At 45.5% G+C, this 24,556-nt stretch overlaps 1 protein-coding gene across 3 annotated transcripts in view; it reads right to left on the bottom strand.

Moving 5' to 3' along the window:
• Positions 1 to 760: 760 nt before the first annotated feature.
• The window catches only part of KIAA1211 (KIAA1211 ortholog), a 149,050-nt gene continuing 125,254 nt past the window's right edge, over positions 761 to 24,556 (bottom strand). For all 3 annotated transcript variants that reach the window (XM_008587412.1, XM_008587411.1, XM_008587409.1), the window contains 8 exons: positions 20,859 to 21,023; positions 19,188 to 19,259; positions 16,785 to 16,967; positions 13,144 to 16,036; positions 7,649 to 7,839; positions 6,917 to 7,079; positions 3,841 to 4,119; positions 761 to 3,680 (listed from right to left, as the gene is read on the bottom strand). In XM_008587412.1, the coding sequence (XP_008585634.1) occupies positions 3,959 to 4,119; positions 6,917 to 7,079; positions 7,649 to 7,839; positions 13,144 to 16,036; positions 16,785 to 16,967; positions 19,188 to 19,259; positions 20,859 to 20,969 (3,774 nt within the window). In that variant the 5' untranslated portion in view covers positions 20,970 to 21,023 and the 3' untranslated portion in view covers positions 761 to 3,680; positions 3,841 to 3,958. The remainder of the gene's footprint in view (positions 3,681 to 3,840; positions 4,120 to 6,916; positions 7,080 to 7,648; positions 7,840 to 13,143; positions 16,037 to 16,784; positions 16,968 to 19,187; positions 19,260 to 20,858; positions 21,024 to 24,556) is intronic.

A 24,556-nucleotide genomic window follows, 5' to 3' on the forward strand; every position in this document is an offset into this window, starting at 1 on the left:
ATCCTTGAAGTTCTAAATCTAAACTTACGGCTAACACCATTGACACTGGACACTGTTCCCCATCACCGGCATCACTACCAGACTTCCTCACAGTTTCCCCATCTTTTGGTCAATTGAATTGGAAGAGACAATTGGGAGCAAAGTGAAACAGGTTTCATGCCTGTTTCTGTCAATACCTGGCATCTTGGGAGAGGCCAAGTGGAAGGTGGGTGCTGCCTCCCACTAAGACCTATGAGTTGGACAATTCCTTTAAATAGGGGATTTAGGTGCTGGCTGGCCAGAAAGAAAGACCTATCTTCTCCCACCTTTTAGATCAGTGCTTCTCAACGCTTAATGTGCATGTTAATCACCTGGAGCTCTTGCTAAAATGCAAACTGTGATTGAGCAGGGCTGGGAGGAAGGGGCCCCACCAAGCCGCACGAGCTGAAGCAAAAGAAAAAATTAGAAATACCCTGCCCTTACTTAAAATTTTGATCTTTTGTTCATCACGCAATTTTTTTGCATTAATTTTGGTTTTTAAAATAATGCATTAAAATAGTATTTCTCTTGATTACTGAGTTTTGGCAGCTAAGGCAAAGTGCCTCAGTTGCCCCACTCACTTCACACCCTCATCCTTGTGAGTCAGAAGGTCTGGCATGTGGCCCTAGGCTCCATTTCTCACATGCTCTCAGCTGACGCTGCTGCTGCTGGTCCATTGGCCCACACTGAATAAGCAGGCGGTAGTATCACTTTATCGGAGACTCAGACCATTCAGTTCCAATTTGAGATTGAGATAAACTTTATTTACCCCACTCACTATTTTTCTCCAAAATACCTAATGAAAAATAGAGTACCATATAAAACACCTTGAAATTTTTCTTGTTCAACAAAAGCTATGTAAATATGAGATTGCTTGTAGATAGTCACAGAAATTAGTAAAAACTTCAACTTAAAAGGAAATTCCATCAGTGCTAAACATCTTGTCGGTATTTTTTATTGAAAGATCTTTTCCCTTCAATAATGGACATTTTACATTAATCTTTATACAACTGAAATCTCAAAACTATTAAAATCACGCTAAGGTATTTTCATTAAGTCTGTAATTTTATTGTTGGTAAAAATATTGCAAGACACTTGTAACTGATGTTTCTGCTTTAAAATAAGCAATTAAACTAAACGTCACAAGAAGAGACAATATATACTATACATTTGCAGATAACCGGCTAAAATGATAACTTAATAGTAATTAATAATGTTTGTGTAAGAAACAATTGCACTTGAAAAATTAAAAAAGTAAACAGAAAATGCTAGTTTTATACGTAAGTCTATTAACAGAGGTTAATCATCTATAACCTTGCCAGGAGAAATATATGTTTATTTAAATTTAAAAAAAAAAAAAAAAAGCTGTGTAGTGAACATAGTAATCCTTCATTAAAATAAAAAAACTGTCTTGAACTTTTTTTATACGTTTTTACAGAATTTCCCCATAGTTTGTTGCTCAGTAACGACCAACACAACTAAAGCAAAATAACACTTCATTGGTATTTAGTGCAAATTTGGGGTGATTTTTAAATGAAATGTTAAATGTGTACCTTTTTTTTAAACATGTACCCTTTAGAAGTGGTTAGAAGTAAGTACTGTGACTGCCCTTTCCTCGGTATATTCTTCTTTTAAAGGCTTTAATGGAAAATTAACTGAGATATTTCTCCTACTTTGTATTGGCGCAATGGTATCTAAGCCAGTCCAGAGTTGACTCGTTTACCATTCGTTGTTAATGATCTTTCCTTGCCTATTCCCTGCCACTACCGTGATATTGTCCAAAGCTGACAGGATGAAATAAAAAGTCCACTCAGAAGAATTACTGTAGCACTATAATTCTAGAGTTCTAGATGGAAAGATCCCCATTAAAAAGTGTTATATTAGTGAGGAAGTCATTGGAACTAACATATAAATGCCTATATATAAGATTTAGAAATGAACATCAGTGTGGAAAACTTGCAATGGAATATTAATAACTTTCCATAGCAATAAAAAAATTTTTACATTGATTCTTAACAGTCTGAGGGCCCAGTATATATAATATTAAGTCCAACTTGCAGGAATACAACTATCCACTTGACCACACATGCCAGCTGCTACAGCAGTGCTGAGCAATTGTTCCTAGAAAGAAAGTGGCTTCTATATGGTAAATAACTGATGTCATCCTTTCTTTAAGGTAAATGATAAAAATAGCAGCACCTTGTGTATGGAGTGAGCACAGGAGAAAGTTAATGACGGATATGTGTGTTTTTGTAGGAGAAGGAAAAGGATGTAATTCCTCTGCACTGGCCAAAGGATTTGTACCTATATTTTGGAGTAAAAATCTAAAAAAAGGGGAATATGTCAACACTATGAAATATGAAGTTAGTACCAGAAATATGTGGGTTTGCTGGTATGTCTATGATACATGTAAAGCAAATTTAGGGAAATAAAAGTGAATACATGTGGCTTTTAAACTGCCAAGTCCCTTCTTTGTATGCACATGTATATGATAATACAAAGGCCACTTAAAACTCTGAGATGTGTTTTTAAAGGTAGCAAGGTGAATGCTCTAGATTATAAATGCTACTGAACATTTGACTCTAGATATGAATTACTCAATTATAGTAAAGAAAAAAGCTTTCTACAGGAAGTCCTTAGTACAAAGTCTCCAGATCTTGGCTTCCCGTTAATTTTCCCTAAATACCAAAGGGAGTTTTCTGAGACATGTAATGTCAACAGCCTGTCTGTCATACCTGTAATAAATGGCCAGTTTGAGGGGTTGTTTTATTTCTCCTCTCACTTTTGCTTCTTTGGGTAAATGAGCCTCCTCTTCGGAATCTGAAACACTAGATTACACTAGAATCAGAGTATCCCAAGGTTCTTAACCTTTGGGATATATGAGAATTCATCTGAAGTTTTTTTCTGGAATGTACACTCCCGGTCCCATTCTCATAGGATCCGATTCAGTAGGCCTGGGATGGAGCCTGCACATCTAAAGAGCTACTGCACTAGATGGAGATTCTCAGAGATGAAAGGAGAACTTGTAGCTCTGATACAGAATTTCCTTTCTTCACCGTGTTAAACAAAAATGTTCCCTGGGAGCCAACTGACCAAATGCTTCACATGTCCTTAAGGAGGGTACTGATGTAATGGGGCCTGTGGATCAACAGTGTGGTAGAAGGTAAACAGATTTGCCTTCCATGTTACAGCTTCAGGGTGGGGAGGTTCATGAAAACCAGACTTGGGCACAGAGTTGGAAGCCAGACTATTTCCTGTGATTCTCAGTTACTCAGGGCACTCAGAAGAACGGGTGTTCTTGTTTCTATCTATATATGATCCTTTCACCATGACTGTAGAAAGGGCAGACATCCCCAAACATATGGCAGGGTAAATGTTCTGGATAGAAGAAATTAGAGCAGAGAATCAAAAACCCATTACAAAAACTGGCAAAAGTACGTGTTCTGAATAGTGTGTGGGCATATGTGTGGAAGGGCCCCTGAAGAGCATGGTAGGCTCTCGGGAGCAGTTCTTTGTTTGGAGATTTTGCTTCATTGTGGTCTCTTGGACGGAATTTTCTCTCGAGAACTAGGAAGAGCTCAAGGCACCAAGACCTAGGGTTGTGCAAATACACTCTTTACAATCGACACCACCAGTTCTGCTTCTAAACGTTATTTTAGAGCCTGTAAAACATGCTTCGTTTCCCTAACTTTGTTTCTTTACCTCATATAAAAAATAAATAAATAAAAAGGGCAAGAGAGGAGCCAAGAACTGGCAACAGGAATGGAAAAGAATCACCCTTTACTTAATAATCTGTGGACAGTCGCTCCATTATTTTAGAGCCTGTAAAACATGCTTCGTTTCCCTAACTTTGTTTCTTTACCTCATATAAAAAATAAATAAATAAAAAGGGCAAGAGAGGAGCCAGGAACTGGCAACAGGAATGGAAAAGAATCACCCTTTACTTAATAATCTGTGGACAGTCGCTCCAGGCCTTTGCTTTCCTTTTGGCCAAAGCCAGCCAGGCTGGTTCTGTTGACACAGGAGCAGCGTCTGGGGTGGAGAACCTCTTGGTGACTTCCTTCACCAGCGGTGCTGTGGGAGCTGAATCGGAGATCTCCACTGGATTTCATTTTGAAGGAAAAGGAGAAAGGAGCAAGTCAGAACTACATTAGAAAAAAATTTTTAATTAGATAAAATTGTATGTATTTATCATTTATAACATGATGTTTTGAAATATATACATATTGCGGAATGGCTAAATCTAGCTTATTAACATATGCATTACCTCACAAAGTTATTTAGGGTGAGAACATTTATGATCTACTCTTAACATTCTTCAAGAATATAATACAGGTTGAGTATTATAAATCTGAAAATCTGAAATCTGAATGCTCCAAAATCTGAAACTTTTTGAGCACAGACATGACGCTTTAAGGAAATGCTCACTGGAGCATTTCGGATTTTTGGATTTGGGATGCTCAACCAATAAATATAATGCAGATATTCCAAAATCCAAAACACTTCTGGCCCCAAGCATCTCTGTAAAGGATACTCAATCTGTCTATTGTCATTAACTGTAGCCACCATGTTGCACAATAGATCTCTTCAACATATTCCTCCTATCCAACTGAAATTTGTTTCCTTTGACCAACATCTCCCCAACCCACCTCCCAACCACATTTTGATTTATCAGAAGTATGAGATTCAGAAAAGAAAACCCAGTTAAACACAAAGAGGCAAGTTCATGGACATCCTTGGTGAGAGCAACTAGGGAAAGCAAGCTATGGGATGACAACTGTTGCATGCAGAATTACAGTGACCACAGTGCAGTCAATTCTAGTTTCAGAGAGTTTCTAGAAGCCTAATTTTCTATACATAGAAACTATGCCTGCATGACAACAAGAACTAAAAGTAAATTTTATGACTCTAGTCATATAACTAACTGGTCAATCCCATGAAGAAGATCAAGCCAGCAGTTTGGATCTATCAAGCTGGTGAGGTTAAAAGCTACCTCCCCACCAAGCATCCCCTGGGTCCGCCCCCCCACTTCTGAGGCCCACAGCTCCTGCCAGCTCTCACGACTTTCACTCTTGTCTAATAATCCCTCTGCATCATAATACTTTCTGTACTACAGCTTAGAGGCTTCTTGAGGTGAGAGGGTTTTCATCTATCTTGGTTCATATTTAGTGCTTCTAGAACACAGGAAATACTGATCAACTGAAAAGACAAATACTTCAGAACAAAGGCTTGCTTTATGAAGCTGGAGCCACTCTTAGTTGCATTAACCCTTTAGTACTACTAAGAAATCAGGCAGAGAAAGGTGTGTTCTCTTTGACTTTGGAGCTTTCACTTTATTCTGAAAGAAATTCTTTCTTTCTCTCTCTCTGGTTCTAACATGTAGAACCCTTAATTACTGTATGTAAGATTAAATGAAATAAAAAGCCTATGGAGGTTCTTGAGAAATTATACGGTGTCCTAAAGTGGCATTTAAACACAAAGGTTTTTATTTCCCCCTTCACCCAGTAGTAAACATATCATTAATAGTGAGACCTCTGTACATTTCCAGACCTCAGGCAGGAGGTAACCAAGGCATAGAAAAGCCTGGGTCTGGGGTTGGATGCCCTCTGAGAATAGCATTGCCTAGAGGGGAAAACAGATGCCCTATTAACCCCTGGGTGGAAGCCTGCTCAGATTTATTCATCCTCCAAGTGATTTGTAATAAGCAAAAAGTTGCAAACTACTGGATCATTTTACCTTTTAACAGAATAAAGAATTTTTTTTAATTATGCATGTGCCTCCTATGTGTTATGAACCTATAAAAACTGCTGTTGTTAATTAACATCAAGGATCTAGGGCCGGCTCATGGCTCACTCGGGAGAGCGCAGTGCTGATAACACCAAGGCCACGGGTTCGGATTCCTATATAGGGATGGCCGGTTAGCTCACTTGGGAGAGCGTGGTGCTGATAACACCAAGGTCATGGGTTCGGATCCCTATATAGGGATGGCCGGTTTGCTCACTTGGGAGAGCGTGGTGCTGACAACACCAAGCCAAGGGTTAAGATCCCCTTACCGGTCATCTTTTAAGGAAAAAAAAAAGGATCCAGTGCTGAGAAACCTAATTCTGTAAAGTCAGCCTATCAGAAACTTGCTGTTTGAAATCACATCAGTGAGAATGGAGCATCATCTGAGCCATGTGAGGGGTCACTGTGACACAGAGAAGCAGCTTCCATTTCCAACTCAGGGGCAGAGCTCCAGCTAGGGGCGCTCAGACACAACATTTCACACATCTATCTTAACTTGGTAGTTTCAAAGGAAACAGGACCCTGAGTCTACTTTTCAGCTCAGGCTTGACTTTTTTATATACACCTCTGTTTTGCATTGAGCCCTTCAAAATGCTGCTCCATTTAAATTTTACCTAAACTTCACCCTTTCCCCCAAACCCTACCATAAGCTTATTGCCTCCTTTGTTTAGCAGGTTCTTCTGGTATGTGCTCTCCCTTGCTGCAGCAAGAATAAACCTAACTTTGTTGGACTACAGGCAGTGGGGAGCTGGAGACGGCTCATGTCATCTCGTTAAATGTTCACAAATTTACCAAGCCAGTTGACGTCACATTGGTAGCTTCAAAATAGCCATGGTGGGAGTACCGACACCACGGAAAATGGAAAATGCTACAAATCAGAAATATCTCCACTCCCTGAAGAGCTGACCATTAAACATTTACCATCACACCAGTGATGGTGGTTGAGTTCCTGGTGGTCTTTATCAGAGCCAAAGTTTATGAATGGGGTTGTGAGACAGCCTGTGCTTTGAATTGCCTAAGGTGCTATGCTAGTTATTATACCGCAGGAAACAAAGCATGCTCTAAGAAAAGAAACCTATAACTATAATTAAGTAGAACTGGACCTGCTCTCTACCTGTCACAGAAGTAGGAAGAGTATTGGCCTTTTTCAGCTGTTCTCTACGCTCAAGCCCGGACACCGCAGTCTCGGGCTTCTTCTCGTCAGGAGGAGTGGTGGATTTGTGCAGGGAACCCGCTCTGCTGACACTGGTGCTTGCAGGTTGCAGGCTGACACTGACCTGGGTGGGCAGAAACAGTTAGGGACAGCATGTTTTCATCAAGACATGGAAAGGCGGACCTTGCAGGCCTTAGGGATCCACCTGCCCTCCCCAAACTCTGCTGCCAAAGTGGGGGACAGGACTGCACTTGGGAGCAGCTTAATCCGGCCCCCAACAAAGGAGCAGCTCAGTGCCAATGTGCCAAAGAGGGACAGTTACTTTCCCACAAGAGCCCTGTAGAACTGACTATAAAGTCAGGCCACTGAACAAGGTCTCCTGATTTCCTCTTAACCCTCTGCTCAAATAAAATCATTTTCATATTTCTCATATAACTGCTGAATATGTGGATCACTGCTAAATATGTTGTGGATTCTACCAAATCAGGTTAACCTAAGGGCATAATGAAACCAAACCAAATTTCACACTGAAACCCTAGTTTAACAGTGACCAATTTATTTACTGTTCTAGCATCCCTGAGTACTCGTCACCATCCCTAGCTAGCCCTTTTTTTTAAAAAAAAAAACCTCCTGATCTAAAAGAGAGCCAAGCTCAGGAAGGCAAAAATCAAAGTTGAAGACCAGGCTACTCACATTTTCTTTGGAGAGTTTTTCTGCCTGTTTGGCCTCCCTGGCTTGCTTCCTCTCCTCCCGAGTCGCTTGCTGCTCCCGAAATCCCTTTTGTTTTTGCAGCGCTAATGTTATCCACAGTGGCTGTGCGGTTTCGACTTTCTCCGTAAGTTTGGAACCATCTAAAGAGTGCCTGCTCTGAAGCATCGGCTTCTCTGTGGAGACAAAGACAAAAGCAGGTTTGCAGTGAAATAAACCGCTGACGTATCAAAGTTCTTCACCCTCTAAAACCTGTGACATATTACTAACACAAACTCTGCACCGACGCCTGAGTGGCTCATGGAGACAAAGACAAAAGCAGGTTTGCAGTGAAATAAACCGCTGACATATCAAAGTTCCTCACCCTCTAAAACCTGTGACATATTACTAACACAAACTCTGCACCGACGCCTGAGTGGCTCCACTGGGTGGGAAGGTGACACCTTTGACCAGAGGAAAAACAGGGGCATTTCTCTGCCCTATCAATGGAAGAAGTTACTCTACCTTGAAAGAAAAAAATAAAACCTCCAGTGTCATAAAATCTCAGGTCTACAGCGGAACCAGACAGTTGTTTGTTCTTTTAATTCATTGCTCTAATGAAAATTATTTTTAGCAATGGAATCTTCCCCCCCAACACCCTATGTAGAACCCCAACGTTTGAATGACAAAAAACAAACAAACAAAAAACCCCACTTCCGTTCAAAGGGGATTCAGAGGGCAGCAAGGCTCTGAAGAATACGGTGGAAACACATGACCTTGGTCCAATGCCTTCATCTGCAAAATGTGAGAACTAGGGTCCACAGCCATCAAGGCCACGCAGCGGTTAGCACACAGGCTGAAGCTGGAACCTAGGCCTTCTGACTCCCAGTCTGCGCTTTTCTTGAGGATGACTGTCTCATCTATGCAACTGGAGGTAAACACCTCACAGGTGGTTGGTATCGGAGATTCACTACTAGGCTCTGAAACTAAGCAGACCTGGGTTTGATCTTATGTGATCTCATAAAAGCTACTTAGCCTAAGCTTTAGTTTTCTAACTCTATACAGTGAAGATAATAATGGCATATGCCTTATCAGGTTGCTGTGAAAATTAAAAGAAATCCTGGGTATTAGAATAGTGCTTGACATATAGTAATCACTCTACAAAAGTGAGCTATTTTTATTATTTATGTCTATGAGAGAACGGTCCCCCTCATTTCCCTCAAGTAAAAATTATGCCCTTTCAGAGATATCCATTCTGGTATTGAATCCTTTCCTATCTCAAAGGAAAAGGGCTCATATGGTCCTATTCTTTTTAAATCCAATAGAAGATTACAATTTGATAGCCCAGAACCTTACCACAAGGGCTCTCAGTCAACTGGACTTTATATTCTACTCTAGGATGAGGACAAAGATCAAATGATGAGAAAATAAATTTGAATTAGGAACTCAAGCAAAAAAAAAAAAGGCAGATTCTGCTTAATTTTCTATATCCTTTAGATCTATAATGCTGTAGAAAGAGAATTCATATTTATAATGAGTCTTGGGCACTGCAATAGCCCTAATCATCAAATAGATGCAGTTATGATCTAACATAGAAAACTGACACATTTCAAAAGTATTAAAAACAAAAACTGAAGTTGAAAGGAATTCTTGATTCATCTTTAGTTAACCAGAAAATCAAAAAGAATTCACCACCTCACGCATTCTGCTTTACTGAGAAGCATTATATACACTGGAACTAACTTAACAAGTTCTTGTTTTTACTCAAGGGCTGTGTAACACTTCTTTGTAAAACATCTAAAAAACAAATTGCCAAAATCAAAATGACTTCCATACACAGCTATTATGCAAAAGGGAATTCTGGGCTAAACATTCAATCTGAACTTGCTTGGGGAGGTCACTGAAGCAACAGGCCAGTTCCCTGCCAACTGGTACTTATCACAAGTATCAAAATGCCTTTAAAGTATAATTGACTAAATTTATAAGCTGACTAAAATAATTTGAAAAAGAAATCTCCGGGTAGGGCGAGGAGGAAAGATGGCGACTGTGTGGGACTGTTGAGTGCATTACGGACACAGAATCTGAAGAGCTGGGGGAAGCTGGCCTTGGCACATGTTTCATCCCACAGTGTTTTACCCCAATCATGTACCCACACAAGTGCTTCTCTTGACATTCCTCAAAAATGAGAGTAGAAGAAGAAAATATGTTTATCCTCTCCAACTGCCTGGTGAACCTCAGAGACCAGCAAAAGTCCACCATTGTCAAAGACAAAATAGAGCAAAGACAAGATTTGGTATTTGGAAAAATTGACATGAGGAATGTCCATTGACCAGGCTTTGGCTCAGTTTAAATTCAGTGACCGAAAAGGGACCTAAATAATTAAAGAGGTTCTCTTAGAAGCATGGGATGTGGCAGTGAGAGACCACAGTGTAGAATTCATGTACAACTTATACATAGCTGTACCTACCTCAGGGTGAGGACGGTGCCTGAAAAGTATCTGTGACTGTGGCAGAGGTCACTTTGGGATCATGGAGAAGGTTAATTGCCATTATTTTATGAAGTTGTGGAAGGACCCCCACCTCCACATGAAGCACCAAAGAGAATATATTCTGGAGCTTTGAAACTGGGCCATTATTCACATTCTATGATGGGGGAATTCAGACTCCATATGCATACATTTTGTCACGTATGGTGTCTATATCTGTAAAATGCTCCATTTTACAGATACATCCAATGAGAAGGTGTAAACACACTTTGTATACAATGAAGTACAAAGAATGACTTGTTGAAAGCATCCAAACACAGTTAAATCCCTCATTTCAGTCAAGGTTTGAAAGAGATGTTCTTTGTCAACTGCATAATCTTTTTAGTCGGGGAGGTCAAAATTCCTAATTAAAAATTTATTTTGCTGCAATTTAAACCTATCCTCTCTCATTCTAAACTCAGTAGACAGGAGAACCACAGCCCACTGGAGTTCCCTTCCTCAAGTTCTGGGGAGACAAGCAAGTGCTTCCTGGGACCACAGGGTCTAGTCACTATTTCCCAATGTCATTTCTCGGGGAAAGGGATACTCAACTATTTGTCTGTTCTACCCACCATACGTGTAGGTTGCAATTTCAGAATGAGATGATCTCTGTAATGAAAGTGTATATGGTACAAACACATAGGGATTGTCGCTGCTGTTCTAATTCCCCCCAGGTGGGTTCACAGTCAACAACCTCATAGAGGGTTGGTCTACTTATCGGTCCTCGCTGGCCACAGCCCCAGGAATGCAGACCTCTCCCTACAGCAGTGGTCTCCAAAAGAGTGGGTGTGTGCCTAGGGCAAGTGCAAGGTAATTCACTGGGGTGAAGGAAGGAAATATTAGAATTTCTATTTACCTACTTTAAAATCAAAAAGTAAAAATGAAACCAAGCTTTTCTAATATTCAATACCCACACTGGCACTGACACCCTCGTTCAGCCCATATATCCAAAAGCCTTGAGTAACAAATGGTATGTTTAGAGAATCCCGAGGGAAGCTGGCAGGGCGAGGGGGCAGGAGGACTGGCAATCATGTCCTCACTTGTTGGGAGGTTTTGCAGTTGGGTGAGTTTATGGAATATCATAACTCCTTTTCATTAAATGATCCCTTACAAATGGCATAAGTAAACTCCTGCAAACAAACCATAGATTTTATTTACAGAATCCCGAGGGAAGCTGGCAGGGCGAGGGGGCAGGAGGACTGGCAATCATGTTCTCACTTGTTGGGAGGTTTTGCAGTTGGGTGAGTTTGTGGAATATCATAACTCCTTTTCACTAAATGATCCCTTACAAATGGCATAAGTAAACTCCTGCAAACAAACCATAGATTTTATTTACTACTAATAATGCAAGCACAAGAAAAAAGCAGAGATGACAAGCTCATTGCCTGCCACTTTACAAAGAAATCAGATCCAACAAGAAGTTGGCCAAAGAAAATAAGAAGGAGACTATGATTTGCAATGCAGATTGACATCCACTGTTGTTACGATGAACTTTACCCTAAGTGTAGATGGTGTTCCAGGCATTTTAACTAATGACGCTACAGTACTATATGTATACAATCAACAAGCAAATGGAGGTCTGTGTCTAACATTTTTATCCTGTTTTTTTGTTCAGTCAAACAGATTTGGCCAGCCCTGGCCCAGAGCAGCAAGCTGGACAGCAAAACCCCAGTGAAGGGAGGTAGCAACCAATTTCTCTATCAAATCAAGAAAAATTCAGTTAGCAGAGTCTGACAGCCCAGAGTCTGGGAAAGAGAGTTATTTTGGTAGAAAATTATAATAACCAAAGAGACATCTCTAAAAGAAAGAAGTGAGCAGGAGCATTATTTGTTTGGGGAGAGATAAAGCGAGTGACAGAGCAGAGCAGGCTGTGAGAGGAACTTTGCAAATACCACAGAAGCTAACAACACGAAAGCTAATGTCAAAACTAAAAATGGGCCCCTCACTCAGCAGGACAAACAGAAATAATTAGAGCGAAATAGTCTGGAAACTGCTGATCAACAGGTCCTTCTGGGAAACCAAGCCAGGCAAGTGGACCGTTTAAAAAGGACAACATAATCTTCCATAAAGGGGAGTGACCAAACCAACACTCCTCAGCAAACAACTCTCTTCTCTGCAAAAATAACCCCAAACCCCAAACCTTAAAGGAAAGAGAAAATGATCCCTCGCTAAAAGACCTCAGGGGAGAATTTCTCTGAGAAATGTGAGTAACTTCCTAGGCTATGACCCACGCTTTACCTCCTACTCTGTACAATACAGAAATGAAAGTGTATTAGCTGAACGCTCTCAGGGGTCACAGAAACCAATCCAAGCAACCACTTAGTGGCCCCAAACATTAGTATAAAGAAACATCAGGGTCAGCCAGAGGTAATGGTGGCTCCAAGATTTCTTTGCAGGAGGCTTTGCAGTGGCAAGCCCATGGGGACCCGAGGCTGCATTTGCAGAGCATTCTTCATAAAACTGAGACAAAGTCAGTCTTCCATAGAGAGGATCCATAGGACAGATGGAGAGGTATAAAGTCCCCTAACCTTCCATCTTGCTGCCACTTCTGCCCAGAGATAATTTAGGGAACTCCAGTTTTATTGCCACCGCATGACCTCTTCAAAATAGTTAATGACATCTTCATTAATTAAGACTACATGTCAATTTCTATTGCCAACCAAAAATACATTAGTCCAAGTATTGGCACCTTGAACTTACTACTTGTACAAATAAGTGCCAATACCACACGTGAACTGCAGACACACAGCAGGGTCTGTCAGCATTTCCACAATTTAAAGAATGAGTAAAAAGAGTCTCACTATTACTTATGAGTGAACGTCCTTCGGGAATGGCAAACTGGCCTCTAATTAACGAAGATGCTCCCAACACCAGCTCCACCAGATACACGTGCTTTGCGCACTTCTGGCTCTAGCAGTGACACAGACAACAGGCTGGAAGGGGCAGAGTTCTCCATCCCACAGCTACAGCTACGTACCTTTCCTCCCGGCCTCAGGGGTTTGGGAAGGTTTCTCTTGCTGAGCAGTAGACAGAGGCGGGGGAGGGGGCTTCCTCTCCGCGGCCTCTTCCTCCTCGTCTCTCTTGTGTCCCTCCCTTTCTTTGAGGGGTGGTGGCGAGTGTGGCTGGGGATCACTGCTCTCCTGGCCCTCCTTGGACGGCTCGCTGTGCTCCGGGTCAGGCTTCCCCGCTCGACGAGCCAGCAGCTCTACCAGGTAGGGCCTGCTCAGCTTGGAGAGTGGGGACGACGGCGGGGTGTGGCCAGCAGGCTTGGGAGCCAGTGCTGGCTTCTGCACCAATGGCATTTTGTTTGCTGCCTTGTCGTGCTCTGGAGCTGGGGTCTGGCTGCTGGCCGGTGGGGGCCCGGGATGGACAACAGGAGAGTGGCCGCTGGAAGGGCTTTCAGCAGAGTCCCTCCGGGTGGATAGGGCTTGCTTCCTCTCTTGGGGGAGGAATGGGCCATGCTTGAGGGCCACACCCGCTGTCTCCTTCCCCCCAGTGACGCTCCCCCCTGCAGGTGGTGCCCCCTCGGCACTGTCTCCTGTGCTGCTGTGCCTCTTCTTCTTCTTCTGTTCTGCCTGTTGGTCACAGTGGAAACGCAAGGAGTAGTTGGTCCTTCTCAATTTTATCCCAAAAGGTGAGGTCTTCTCCTCCCCGCCTGGCATTGTGGCATCTGGCTTTGCTATACCACCTGTGGTCTCGCTGTCCAAAGAGGTCGTGGACTCTGTATGGGCCACTGCTTTCTGCGGAGGGTAAGGAAGGCTGGGAACTAGGAAAGATGGGAGGTCTTTGGCAAATTTGCATCCCTCTGTGGTGTCTGCTGGCTCCGGCTGCACCTCCGGCTTCTCCGGACCCTTCTGGTGCTCGTGAGTACCTGCAGGTGGGGGCTGGGGTGCTGTCTCTTCGCTGGGTCCCAGCACGGGTTTTTTTCTAATGCTTTCAGCCTCCATATTCTGCTTGGAGGTCTCCGTGCCACCATCAGAGAACTTCTGCCAGGCGGGCATGATAGAGAACTTCGCATTTACTGGAGAGGTCTTCCGGAGGTTCCCGCGGGAATCGCATCGGCCCCTGGGGGTGGGCTCATCACCGGGCCCCTGGTCTCTCTCACTGCGTGGGTCACCCTCTGCGTTCTTCAGGATTCTGGATCGGATGGAGGCCCATTCGGCCAGTGCGGCTGCACTGCTCGGAGGCTCCTGGGGAGGCCTGACCTTCCCACCACCTGCCCGGGAGTCCCCAGGGGCTCGGGGTGGGTTCTCCACAGTGGGGACATCCACGGGCTTCTTTTCTTCTAACAAGCCCAGGAGAGACTTGCAGGCCGTGTCCTTGATCTGGTTCAGGTTGACGGCTGGGCCACAAAGCTGTGCTCCTGTGACCAGGATGGCCGTGTGGGGAATGCTCACGGATGAGGCTGGGGCATGTGAGGCCAGGCTGGCTTTGGGGGCCTTTGGCTCCTGGGAGGCAGAGGCAAGTCCTACGTCTTTCACGGGTGTCACGGGGCTCAGATTGACCTTGGGGAAGAGAATCTGTTTCCCTCCTGAGGATACCTGGAACGTGTAGGGCCTGGGCATGGTCTGCCTCTCATCTACCTCCTGCCACCTGAGTTCCTCCAGCTTTCGGTCTTTTTCTGGAACGGCAGCTTCTTTCTTCTCCACTGGAGGCAGTGTTTCTCCCATCTGCTTCTCCTGTTGCAGGGGAGCTTCTAGTTTAGTGTCTCCTCTCTTTTCCTCAAGGACACCACCATCACCCCCGCGAAGACCCACCCCTTTCCCCTGCTGCTCTCCTGCGGGCTCAGCCTCCTGGCTCCACTCCTCACAGGTACTTGGTTCCTCGGAGTGTTTCCTTTGTCTTTTGGGTTTCAGGCTTTCTTGTTCTTCTGGCTTCTCTTCAAAGTCATTCTGAAGTGGACTCTGCAGGCCCCTTTTATCCTCTAGCTCCAGCTGTCTCTCTTCTTCTGGTCTCTGTGGTGCTTCCCCAAGCTCCTCCGTCCCCTGCTGCCTCTGCACCTCCATTTCCTCCTGCCTTCTGAGCTCCTCCACCCATTTTCCTTCCTCCTTCTCCAGCCTCCTGGCTTCCTCTTCCTGCTTCCTGGCCTCCTCTTCCTCCAGCTGCAGCCTCTCGGCCTCCTGCTGCCTCTGTGTCTCCAGGTTCTCTCGCTGCCTCCTGGCCTCCTCCTCCAGCCTCCTGGCCTCCTCTTCCTCCAGTTGCTGCCTCTGTGCCTCCAGCTCCTCCAGCCTCCTGGCCTCCAGCTCCTCCAGCCTCCTGGCCTCCTCTTCCTCCAGCTGCCAACTCTGTGCCTCCAGCTCCTCCAGCCTCCTGGCCTCCTCCTCCAGCTGCCTTCTCTGTGCCTCCAGCTCCTCCAGCCTCCTGGCCTCCTCTTCCTCCAGCTGCCGCCTCTGTGCCTCCAGCTCCTCCTGCTGGTGCTGTCGGAGCTTCTCCTCCAGCTGCTCTTTGGCCTCCAGGTGCTTTCTTTCCTCCCACTCCCTCCGTTCTTGGTCCTGCCACCCTTGCTCTTCCAGGCCCTGCTGTTGCTTTTCTTGCTGCAACTTCTCTGCCTCTAGCTGCAGCTCCATCTGCTCGCTCTCCTCTTCCTCGCCTTCCTCCAGGAGCTCCTGCCTTCTGTTCTCTTCCCAGAGCCTCCTCTCCAGCGCCTGCAGCCTCTGCTCCTCTAGGCGTCTCTTCTCGGCTGCTTCTGCCTTTTGCTGTTTGCACTTGGCCTCTAGTTCTCGCCAATATTCTTCTTGGTGTCTTTTCTCTTCCTCAGAACCCAGTGGCTCAGGTTCCTTTTCACGCCATGCTTGCTTGTCCTCTCCTGGGTGTCCATTCTGGTCCACGGAGGGCTGACTCTCAAGGCTGCCTTGCTCATGTTGTCGATCCTAACATTGGGAAGGGAAACAGAATTAGCCTTTTGCTTTTTCTGCAGACAGCCCTTACTCTTCCTAATCACAAAAGAAGGGGTAGGTTCTCAGCTCAGATATAAGGCAAACTCAGCATTGGACACACCAAGAGTAAACTGTGGAAATGGAGGGAAGAATTTCATCTTTATTTTATCCTCCAGCCCCTTTATTTGTCATTCCCAAATTCCCTTTTGTTAATATGAATGAACAACAGGGTTGGCTGGTTAGCTTGCTTGGTCAGAGCATGGTGCCAGTAACACCAAGCACCAAGATCAAAGGTTCAGATCCCTGTACCAGCCAGCCACAAAACAGAATAAGACAAAACAAAAAAATATAGGGAAACTGATAGTCCAGCATTAGGAAGATGAGCAAATAAAGAAATTTGAACTTCATCCATGTCCTCTGAAACTTGTGACTTAGACATCCACCCTAATCCAAATGAAGGACCTTTGGCTAAGCCATACAGAGGAAAGCTGGCAAAGTAAACACAAAGCATCTGGACCCTCAACGGCAGCCTCCCTCTGAGGTTCACCAGCCTCATGTCAGAAAGGGCGATAGAAAGTAAACAGCCTGTTTATCCTCCTATGCTGCCACGTACTCACGTTCCAGTGGGGTGAGACCTAGTTCCTTCTATCTATGGCTCCACCCCAACACCAACCCACTGGGTAGAATTAGTGCCCAGCAAGCAACGGCACCTGCCCGGCCAGCCAGGACACGTTCTACACACCTGGGCAAGCCACCTGTGCTTCTTTGACACCCTCTGGTTTTTTGGCTTGACTGACAGTTTGTGCTTGGCAGCACTGTTGTCCAGGCGGGCAATGGCCAGGGGGATGGCATCTAGGTTGACACTTTCGATGGTGCCAGCAGAAGAGAAGTGCCTTTTTGGCCGAGATGGTTTAACTGGAGCAACCTAGAGTGGAGATTAAAATATAAGGTCAGTTCAGATCAGAACGCAACCTGCAGGAATCCCAGAGTGGTAGCACTCGTTCGGGTCTGCACCTGGCCCAGCCTGGCCCAGGGAACGCTGGCACACAGGAGGGCTCACTGGTACAGTGAAATGGGCTCTGGTTTTTAAAAGACAGGACACTGGCTATTTGTTTTGCCAATGACTACTTATATTAATTTGTAATGGTCATTTAAGCTTCTAGGGACTGACTGTCCTACTCTGAATAATATGTGGGTTAGAGTAGCTCAGGGGTCAGCAAAACATAGCCCAAGTAGCACATTTCATTCAGTAAGTGGTGAATAAATATTTGTATAAAAAATATTTACAGGGCCGGCCCGGTGACGCACTGGAGAGTGTGCCACTTGGGAGCGTGGCGGCGCTCCTGCCGAGGGTTCGGATCCCATGTGGAGACCGGTTCCCGCTAGCTGGCTGAGTGCAGTGCGGGCGCGACACCGAGGGTTGCGATCCCGTTGCCAGTCCCCGGTACGGGCGCGACACCGAGGGTTGCGATCCCGTTACCGGTCAGTAAAAAAGACAAAAAAGGAAAAAAAAATTTACAAAATACAGTATAACACGTATGGCTAGGACATCATATTTCTAATTAGCAAAACAGTTTTGGCACAATCACTCCGAAGTCACAGAGTACTGTGCACCAAGCAGCTAAAGGAGGGCTCTGGTGAAAACAGGAGTGGCAAAAATGTGCCCAAGGAGCATGTGCAATTCCTCAAAGGATGAACTGTGGAATAGCCTGTAGTTCCAGAACACAGGTGTGATCACTGAAAAACCGACTCGGGTGGATTTGGAAAAGTCAGAGAGACCGTGGCACAGCCTGAATGCAGAGGCCACAGTGAATCAGACGGTGGGAAGCCACACCTGTAACCACAGAAAGGAAAGGGCTCCTGGCCACACGATGCCAACGTGCAGCAGAGGGCGCCTGTGCCAGCAGCTCTGCACACACAAAGGCAGCAGGGGACGAGTCCAGGGTTTACCGGTTGGACTGTGTTCATGCTGTAAGCACAGAGCTGATGAGGTTTGGTCGAAGGGCTTGCTTTTTGCAATTACCTCCCATATTTATGCACAAAAGAGAAAAGACCAGGCTTGTTCCAAGAGCAAAATGGATGCTCAGTACATATTAATTTATGACAAGAAGTACAGAAAAACGAAAAAGTAATTCCAGCCTTTGGCCTTCTAGCTGTCCTTTATTTATGGTTATCTTTATAAAAGATATCCAATTCTGAGCTTTTGTTGAAAAGAGATGAATTAATGAATGAGGAAAAGGAGCCCGAGCCAAACGTGACAGACGAAGACACAGATAAGCCCTTGGAGCTGGGATGTAAGTGCCGCGCTTCATTTGCAGTCACCCCAGCGGGGCCCCTCCACTGTCTGAGTGGTGGCACTGTCTCGAGCCATCCCCTTCTTTGGGAGCAGACTCTGCTCCCTATACTGTTTGCCAGACCTTGGGAGGACGCTTGGTCCCCTGTGTAGATGAAATATTGTTGAAGCAGATCGGTTCCTACAGAAGAGGAGTGCAGGGAGAAGAGTCTCCGCAGGGTTCCCTAGATGCCTGCGGGCAACGTCCCAGGGTTTTTCTTTTCTTTCTTGGCGGCTGGCCAGTGCGAGGATCCAAACCTTTGACCTTGGTGTTATAACGCCACACTTTAACTAACTGAGCTAACTGGCCAGCCCCAAGTCCTGGGTTTTTAAAGAAACACGGAAAAGTAAAAATAAATAAATAAATAAATAAACAAAAAAAACACGTTAAAGTAGAGAAATGCTACGGTCTTTATTTTTTTCCCATCTGTAAATATACGAGGACTCTTCCTTGCAGACTTGAGCACCTTCAGGTTTTCTGGAATGCCTTTTTCAATGGATTAAGTGTCTTGAAGTATGTGATACATTTAGGAAAAAATTACCAACTCCCAATACCCCAAACATAGACATGCGGAGAGTGTGGTGATTTTTCAGAACAGGGTTTGGTTCCAGCAGTTGTACTACTGTGGAAACTGGTGATCCCACATCCACCACTGGCTGCATTTTGAAGGAATTTAAAGTAATGTATGAAGGCAACACTTATGAATGGAAAATGAGGCAGCAGATTGCAAAAAAAAAAGAAAGAAAAAGAAAAGAAAAAATGGAAGTTAAAGTAAGGAAGTTAAATAAAGTAAGGAAGTCAAATCACATTACCTTCTCTTCCATTGCACTTCCAGCTCCAGGTGGATTCAGTGGATTGAGAGAACTTGGCGTGGTATCACTGGACTAGAACAGTAAAGAGAGCACTCAAGTCAGACGCTGGAACAGGAAGTTCTGGGCAGATAACCAGACACCATCTGTGCCTGTGCAGGGCTGTCCCCTCCCGCCCACCCCACACACTGGGTGAAGCTGGCTCCAAAGTGCTCTTAGGAGTCACGGTGGGGACCTTGCTCGTGTCCAAACCCCACAGAGATTACCTGAGGCACAGAGGGTGCACTGTCCTCTTCCCCGAGGTCAATGCAGTTCCTACCTGGGCAGTCCCAACCTCAGTCCTTGGTGTTTTCCATCATTGCCTGAGAGGATCTGAGGTGCTGATCAGCAGCCACCGTACTTGGGAAATGGCTGTCACACATGCAACCTCCAACCCCACAGCTTTCGGCCTTGCTGGCTGCCTTCGGCCCTTCACTGCCAACCTCTGCCCTCTACTCAATGGGTGAGAAGGAAAGAAGGCCCTGATGCCACGTGCAGAGGGCTAGGCTGGGAAGGTGAAAGGCCACGAAGGGGCAAAAACTCACAGGAGGGGAGAAGAAAAGGCGCGCCCCGAGCGGTCTTCTGCGTCTTTCAGGCTGTCTCCTTCTGTACTATTTTGTACTCGTTTTTTGTTTTTTTGGTGTGTATTTTTCATGGCTAGCAGGAATGGAGATCCAAACCCTCGACCTTGGTGTTACCAACACCACACTCTAACCAACTGAGTTAATCGGCCAGCCCTTGAATTGCTGCTTTTTACAAAAGGGTCTTATCTTCCCCTCCAGAGCAATCATAGCTCGCCCTACCTCAGTGCAATCTCCCAACCACACTTACAAGGATTTTTAGAAAAAACAAATCAGCTTATGTCACTGCCCTACTTAAAATTACTCAGAGGTTCCCTATTATTTTCAAAATAGAATTCACCCTCTTCCCATGGTCTGCATGACCTGGCCTCAGCACCTCGCTTTACCCCCATTTTGCCCCACATCAGGATCTGGCCACATTAGCCTGCTTTCTAGTCCTTTTTCAGTTGTGTGGCTTTTTTTTTTTTTTTTTTTTGGGCCTCAGCACCTCGCTTTACCCCCATTTTGCCCCACATCAGGATCTGGCCACATTAGCCTGCTTTCTAGTCCTTTTTCAGTTGTGTGGCTTTTTTTTTTTTTTTTTTGGCGGCTGGCCAGTACAGGGATCTGAACCCATGACCTTGGGATTATAAGGCTGCACCCTAAGCAACTGAGCTAACCAGCCATCCCTCTGGTCCTCTCGCAGGACAAGCTCAGTCCCACAGCAAAGGCATGGAGGAGACAGTACAGCCTGGGGGTGTGCCAGATGACACTTCCCAGAAGACGTGGGCACAACCTGAGCCTCAAAGGGCAAGTGGAAGACACTGGGAAGAGCATGTGCAAAGGGCCTGTCTCCTTGTCCTCCCCCTTCTCCTCGTTGGTCCCACTGACTTCAGGTCAGGGCACCTGCCCAGGAAGTGCCCTAAGTGTCCCCCAGCCCTGGGCTACTCACCAGAAGAGCTTCTCCCACCTACTCCCCCTACTGCTGTCCCCAGGGTTATCGGATGCCCTGTCCACTGCCCAGCATCCTGCCCTGGCTTATTCTCAATCAAGTCATTCCCTGCAGGAGACTTACTTTGTTCTCAGTATCTGAGAGGACGATATCCTGCTGAGTCACAATTTCCAAGGGACTGGTCAGGAACAGATCCTCCTCCAAGTTGGCCTCTCCACTGTCTGCCTTCTTCATGGGAATGGCATTGGGTGGCCGGTGCCCAAACTTGATATTCTTGCTCAACTGTTGCTGGAGAGAAACAAAAGAAAGACATTCTGAAGCAGCGAAGCAGTTCACAACAACCACAACCAGGCTCCCCGGCACACCTAGTAAGTACTGAGGCAGATTCCGTAAGACTCAGCACCATGCCAGGAAACCACGATGCAGTCCTGTAATAAGTTAATTTACTTTCCACTTTCTTTTTATTTTCTTTCCCACCTTCAAGCCATGAGCTTTTTTATCCAGCCACCTCTTTCACAGAGATGTCAACATTTTCCAGTGGGTACAGAGACCATATTTCTGAACCAAAAGTTGGGATATACATTATGACAAAAATTTTTGATTACCCTATAAATTTATTTATACAAAGTCTTTTAAAAGGACAAAAAATTGCATGGAAAATAGTTACATGAAATGTAGGAACCACTGGGGAAATCAAGACTGTCAGGGTTGGTGCAACAAGGGAACTCCCAAGCCCCTGTTGGACACATTCCCCTTCAGTATTTACTTCCACGACCTTCTTCACCTGCCCTAGCCTGAGAACCCGCACTGGAACATCACGCTCTGGTCACACGGGTCACTGCCAATGTGAAGAAGGTCCCAGGGCCAGCAAATCTTTCCATGATCGATGCCAAAATCATATATGGGATAGAAACAATCTGGAATTCCTCTTTGCCTTGCTGCAGCTACCCACCATGGAACAGGAGACTGAAGGCACCAAGTGGGGAAAAGGGCCAAGGAGGCATTGATTACCGGCGGGCGGTAGCTAAAAGGATGGGGAGAAGGGAAGGAAAATGGGTAGAAATTAGGAAGATAAGTAGTATTTGGAATTAGAGAAAGGCCGGATTACAAATAGACAAATGTCTCCAGATGTTGCCCAATGTCCCCTGGTGGGTAAAAGTGACCCCAGTTGAGAACCACTGCTCTTGACCTAGGTAACTGCCTTTGATCATCCTCATATGTCTCAAAAATAAAAATAAATAAATAAAAATAATAAGCTCACTGAATGAGTGGCCTAAAAGGAATCTGAACCCAGGTCCTCTAAAATCCCATTCAGTGTTATTTTCATTGCACTCCACTGGCTGTCATAAAGTTGACATCATACTTCCTTCTTACAGGGGCCGTTACATAAAGAGACAATGCAGCATGTTTAACACCGTGCTGAAGCTCCCTGGCAGAAGAATCCCTTGAGGGAAATGGCTCCTCTCCCTCTGAACTTGGTGACACCAGATCCACCCACCTGCACCCAGGTCCCCCTCAGCCCTGCACGGGGGGCAGTGAGATTGCAGAGACATGACAGAGATGAGCCCAAGACTCCCCTCCCCGAGCCGCCCGGGGACCCCGGCATGCCAAGTCAGGAGCATGGCCAGGCAGGGGCTGGTATTTCAGCCTAAGCCTGGCTCCCCCACTCTGCAGGAAAGGAACACACATCCAAAGCCCAAGCTCAGCCAGGGAAGTACAGCTTCAGCAGGCTAAAAGGGTTGCAGGAGGAGAGGGCTGAAACAAGTCTAGCAGGAAGCGGCAGTTAGTATCTCCTTTGAGTGGATCAATAAGCAGGCACAGTTAGAACAGCCGATGGAGTTAGACAAGAGGACGTGGAGCAACAAAGTCACAGGCCCATCTCACTGCTGCCCTGGGGGGAGGGGTGGGAACCTGAGCAGAAGAGGTAGGAATGGTTCCCGTGTCCTGCCAGCCCAGCCTTCTCTGGGAGTGTTGACCAAGAGCTGGAAACTGTCCTAAATCCCTTAGATGGAGACCCCTGTTGCAGGGTCTACTGTTTACGAATGCTCCCCAGTGATTGAAATGAGGGTGTTTCTTGGACTTACAATGGAAGGGGTCATTCTTTAATGAGCTTCCAAGGTGAACCTGGCCTAAAACTCTCATGCCATTTAATTAGGATTTTTGCCATTATCACAAAAAAGAATGGATATACTGAGCTTTTACTTCGCTGAGTCCTTTTTTAGAATACTGATGTTGGTCCATTCTGATGTTTAAGAGACAAAAAAGAATATGGCAAAATGTAATCACAGTCTCAAGTGAAATAAAGGATGACCATTGTGAATACAAATGGAAAAGAAAAGAGAACATGGAAAGAAAAAAAACAAAACAAAACAGGTGGAATAGGGAAAAATAAGTACACAGGGACAAAGCTGGGAAATGGAAAGAGTAATGTTAAGAAATGAAGGAGAGGATTAGAGAGAGGCAGGTCCAGGGGACAGAGGAAATGCATTGGGAAGAAGAGGGAAAAGAAAGGGCCAGGAAGAACTGTGACCAGATCGCAGTTACGACAGCTGGGGGACATGAGGGGGCAGGAAAAGAGGAAGAGGGAGTAGGGAAGGAACGAGAATGTGTGTATACATCAAAGGGTTGATTTATGTCACAGAAACATTGCTCAGCCTGGCACAGGAAACATAAGGCTGCTGCCTCTTAGAATGAAAATGTGGGGGCCGGCCCGGTGGCGCACTGCTACAGTGCGCCGCTTGGGAGTGCGGCGGTGCTCCCGCCGAGGGTTCGGATCCCACATACAGACCGGCCGCTCACTGGCTGAGCGAGGTGCAGGCGCGACACCGAGGGTTGCGATCCCGTTGCCGGTCCCGGTCCGGTACGGGCGCAACACTGAGGGTTGCGATCTGTTGCCGGTCATGAAAAAGGACAAAAAAAAGGAAAAAAAAAAAAAAAAAAAAAGAAGAGAGGAGATTGAACACCCTCAATACAAGGAAAAAAAAGAATGAAAATATGGATCTTAGTAAAGAAGCTGGTTTGAAATCTACGCATCTCCCCACAAATAAATTCAGGCTGGTGGCTAGTGGAGGCGGATGGTGGTGTGGTCAGGAGTAGGGCTACCACCTCCGTGTGCAGAGCAACGACTGTCCTCACAGACACGCCCTGCAGCTGTCAGGGATGGGACGGTGGACCAGGGCCAGGACTTGGGGTCCAAGGCCATGGCGACTGATCCTCAGGCACCCAAGGACAAGGCTCTGGCACCGATGCTCTCCCTGAGGTTCCTCCTCCAAACTTCCTTCGGCTAACTCAAAGAAGACTGGGTTGTGATATTTTGTGTGATTTGTCAACAATTCAAAGGTTACTACTAAAATCTATTGAGCAATATTAGGTGTTGTGTGAATTGAATATGTGGATAAATAGGCTTTTTTTGTTACTTTTATTCTGCCCATTAATCAGGCGTTGTCATGAGAGGAACTATGACATAAGCAATCACTGAAAACTACACTGTTAGGATGAGCTGGCCCTTAAGTTTTCAGAGATTAACTACCACTCTCCCTATCTTTAAAAATTAAAAAAGGGCCGGCCCGTGGCTCACTTGGGAGAGTGTGGTGCTGATAATACCAAGGCCAAGGGTTCGGATCCCTAATAGGGATGGCCGGTTAGCTCACTTGGGAGAGCGTGGTGCTGACGACAGCAAGTCAAGGGTTAAGATACCCTTACCAGTCATCTTTAAAAATTAAAAAAAAAAAAAAAAAAAAAAATTAAAAAAGGGCCGGCCCGTGGCTCACTTGGGAGAGTGTGGTGCTGATAATACCAAGGCCAAGGGTTCGGATCCCTAT

The sequence above is a fragment of the Galeopterus variegatus genome, unplaced genomic scaffold, assembly GCF_000696425.1.
Source record: "Galeopterus variegatus unplaced genomic scaffold, G_variegatus-3.0.2 Scaffold4375, whole genome shotgun sequence".
Taxonomy (NCBI): Eukaryota; Metazoa; Chordata; class Mammalia; order Dermoptera; family Cynocephalidae; genus Galeopterus; species Galeopterus variegatus.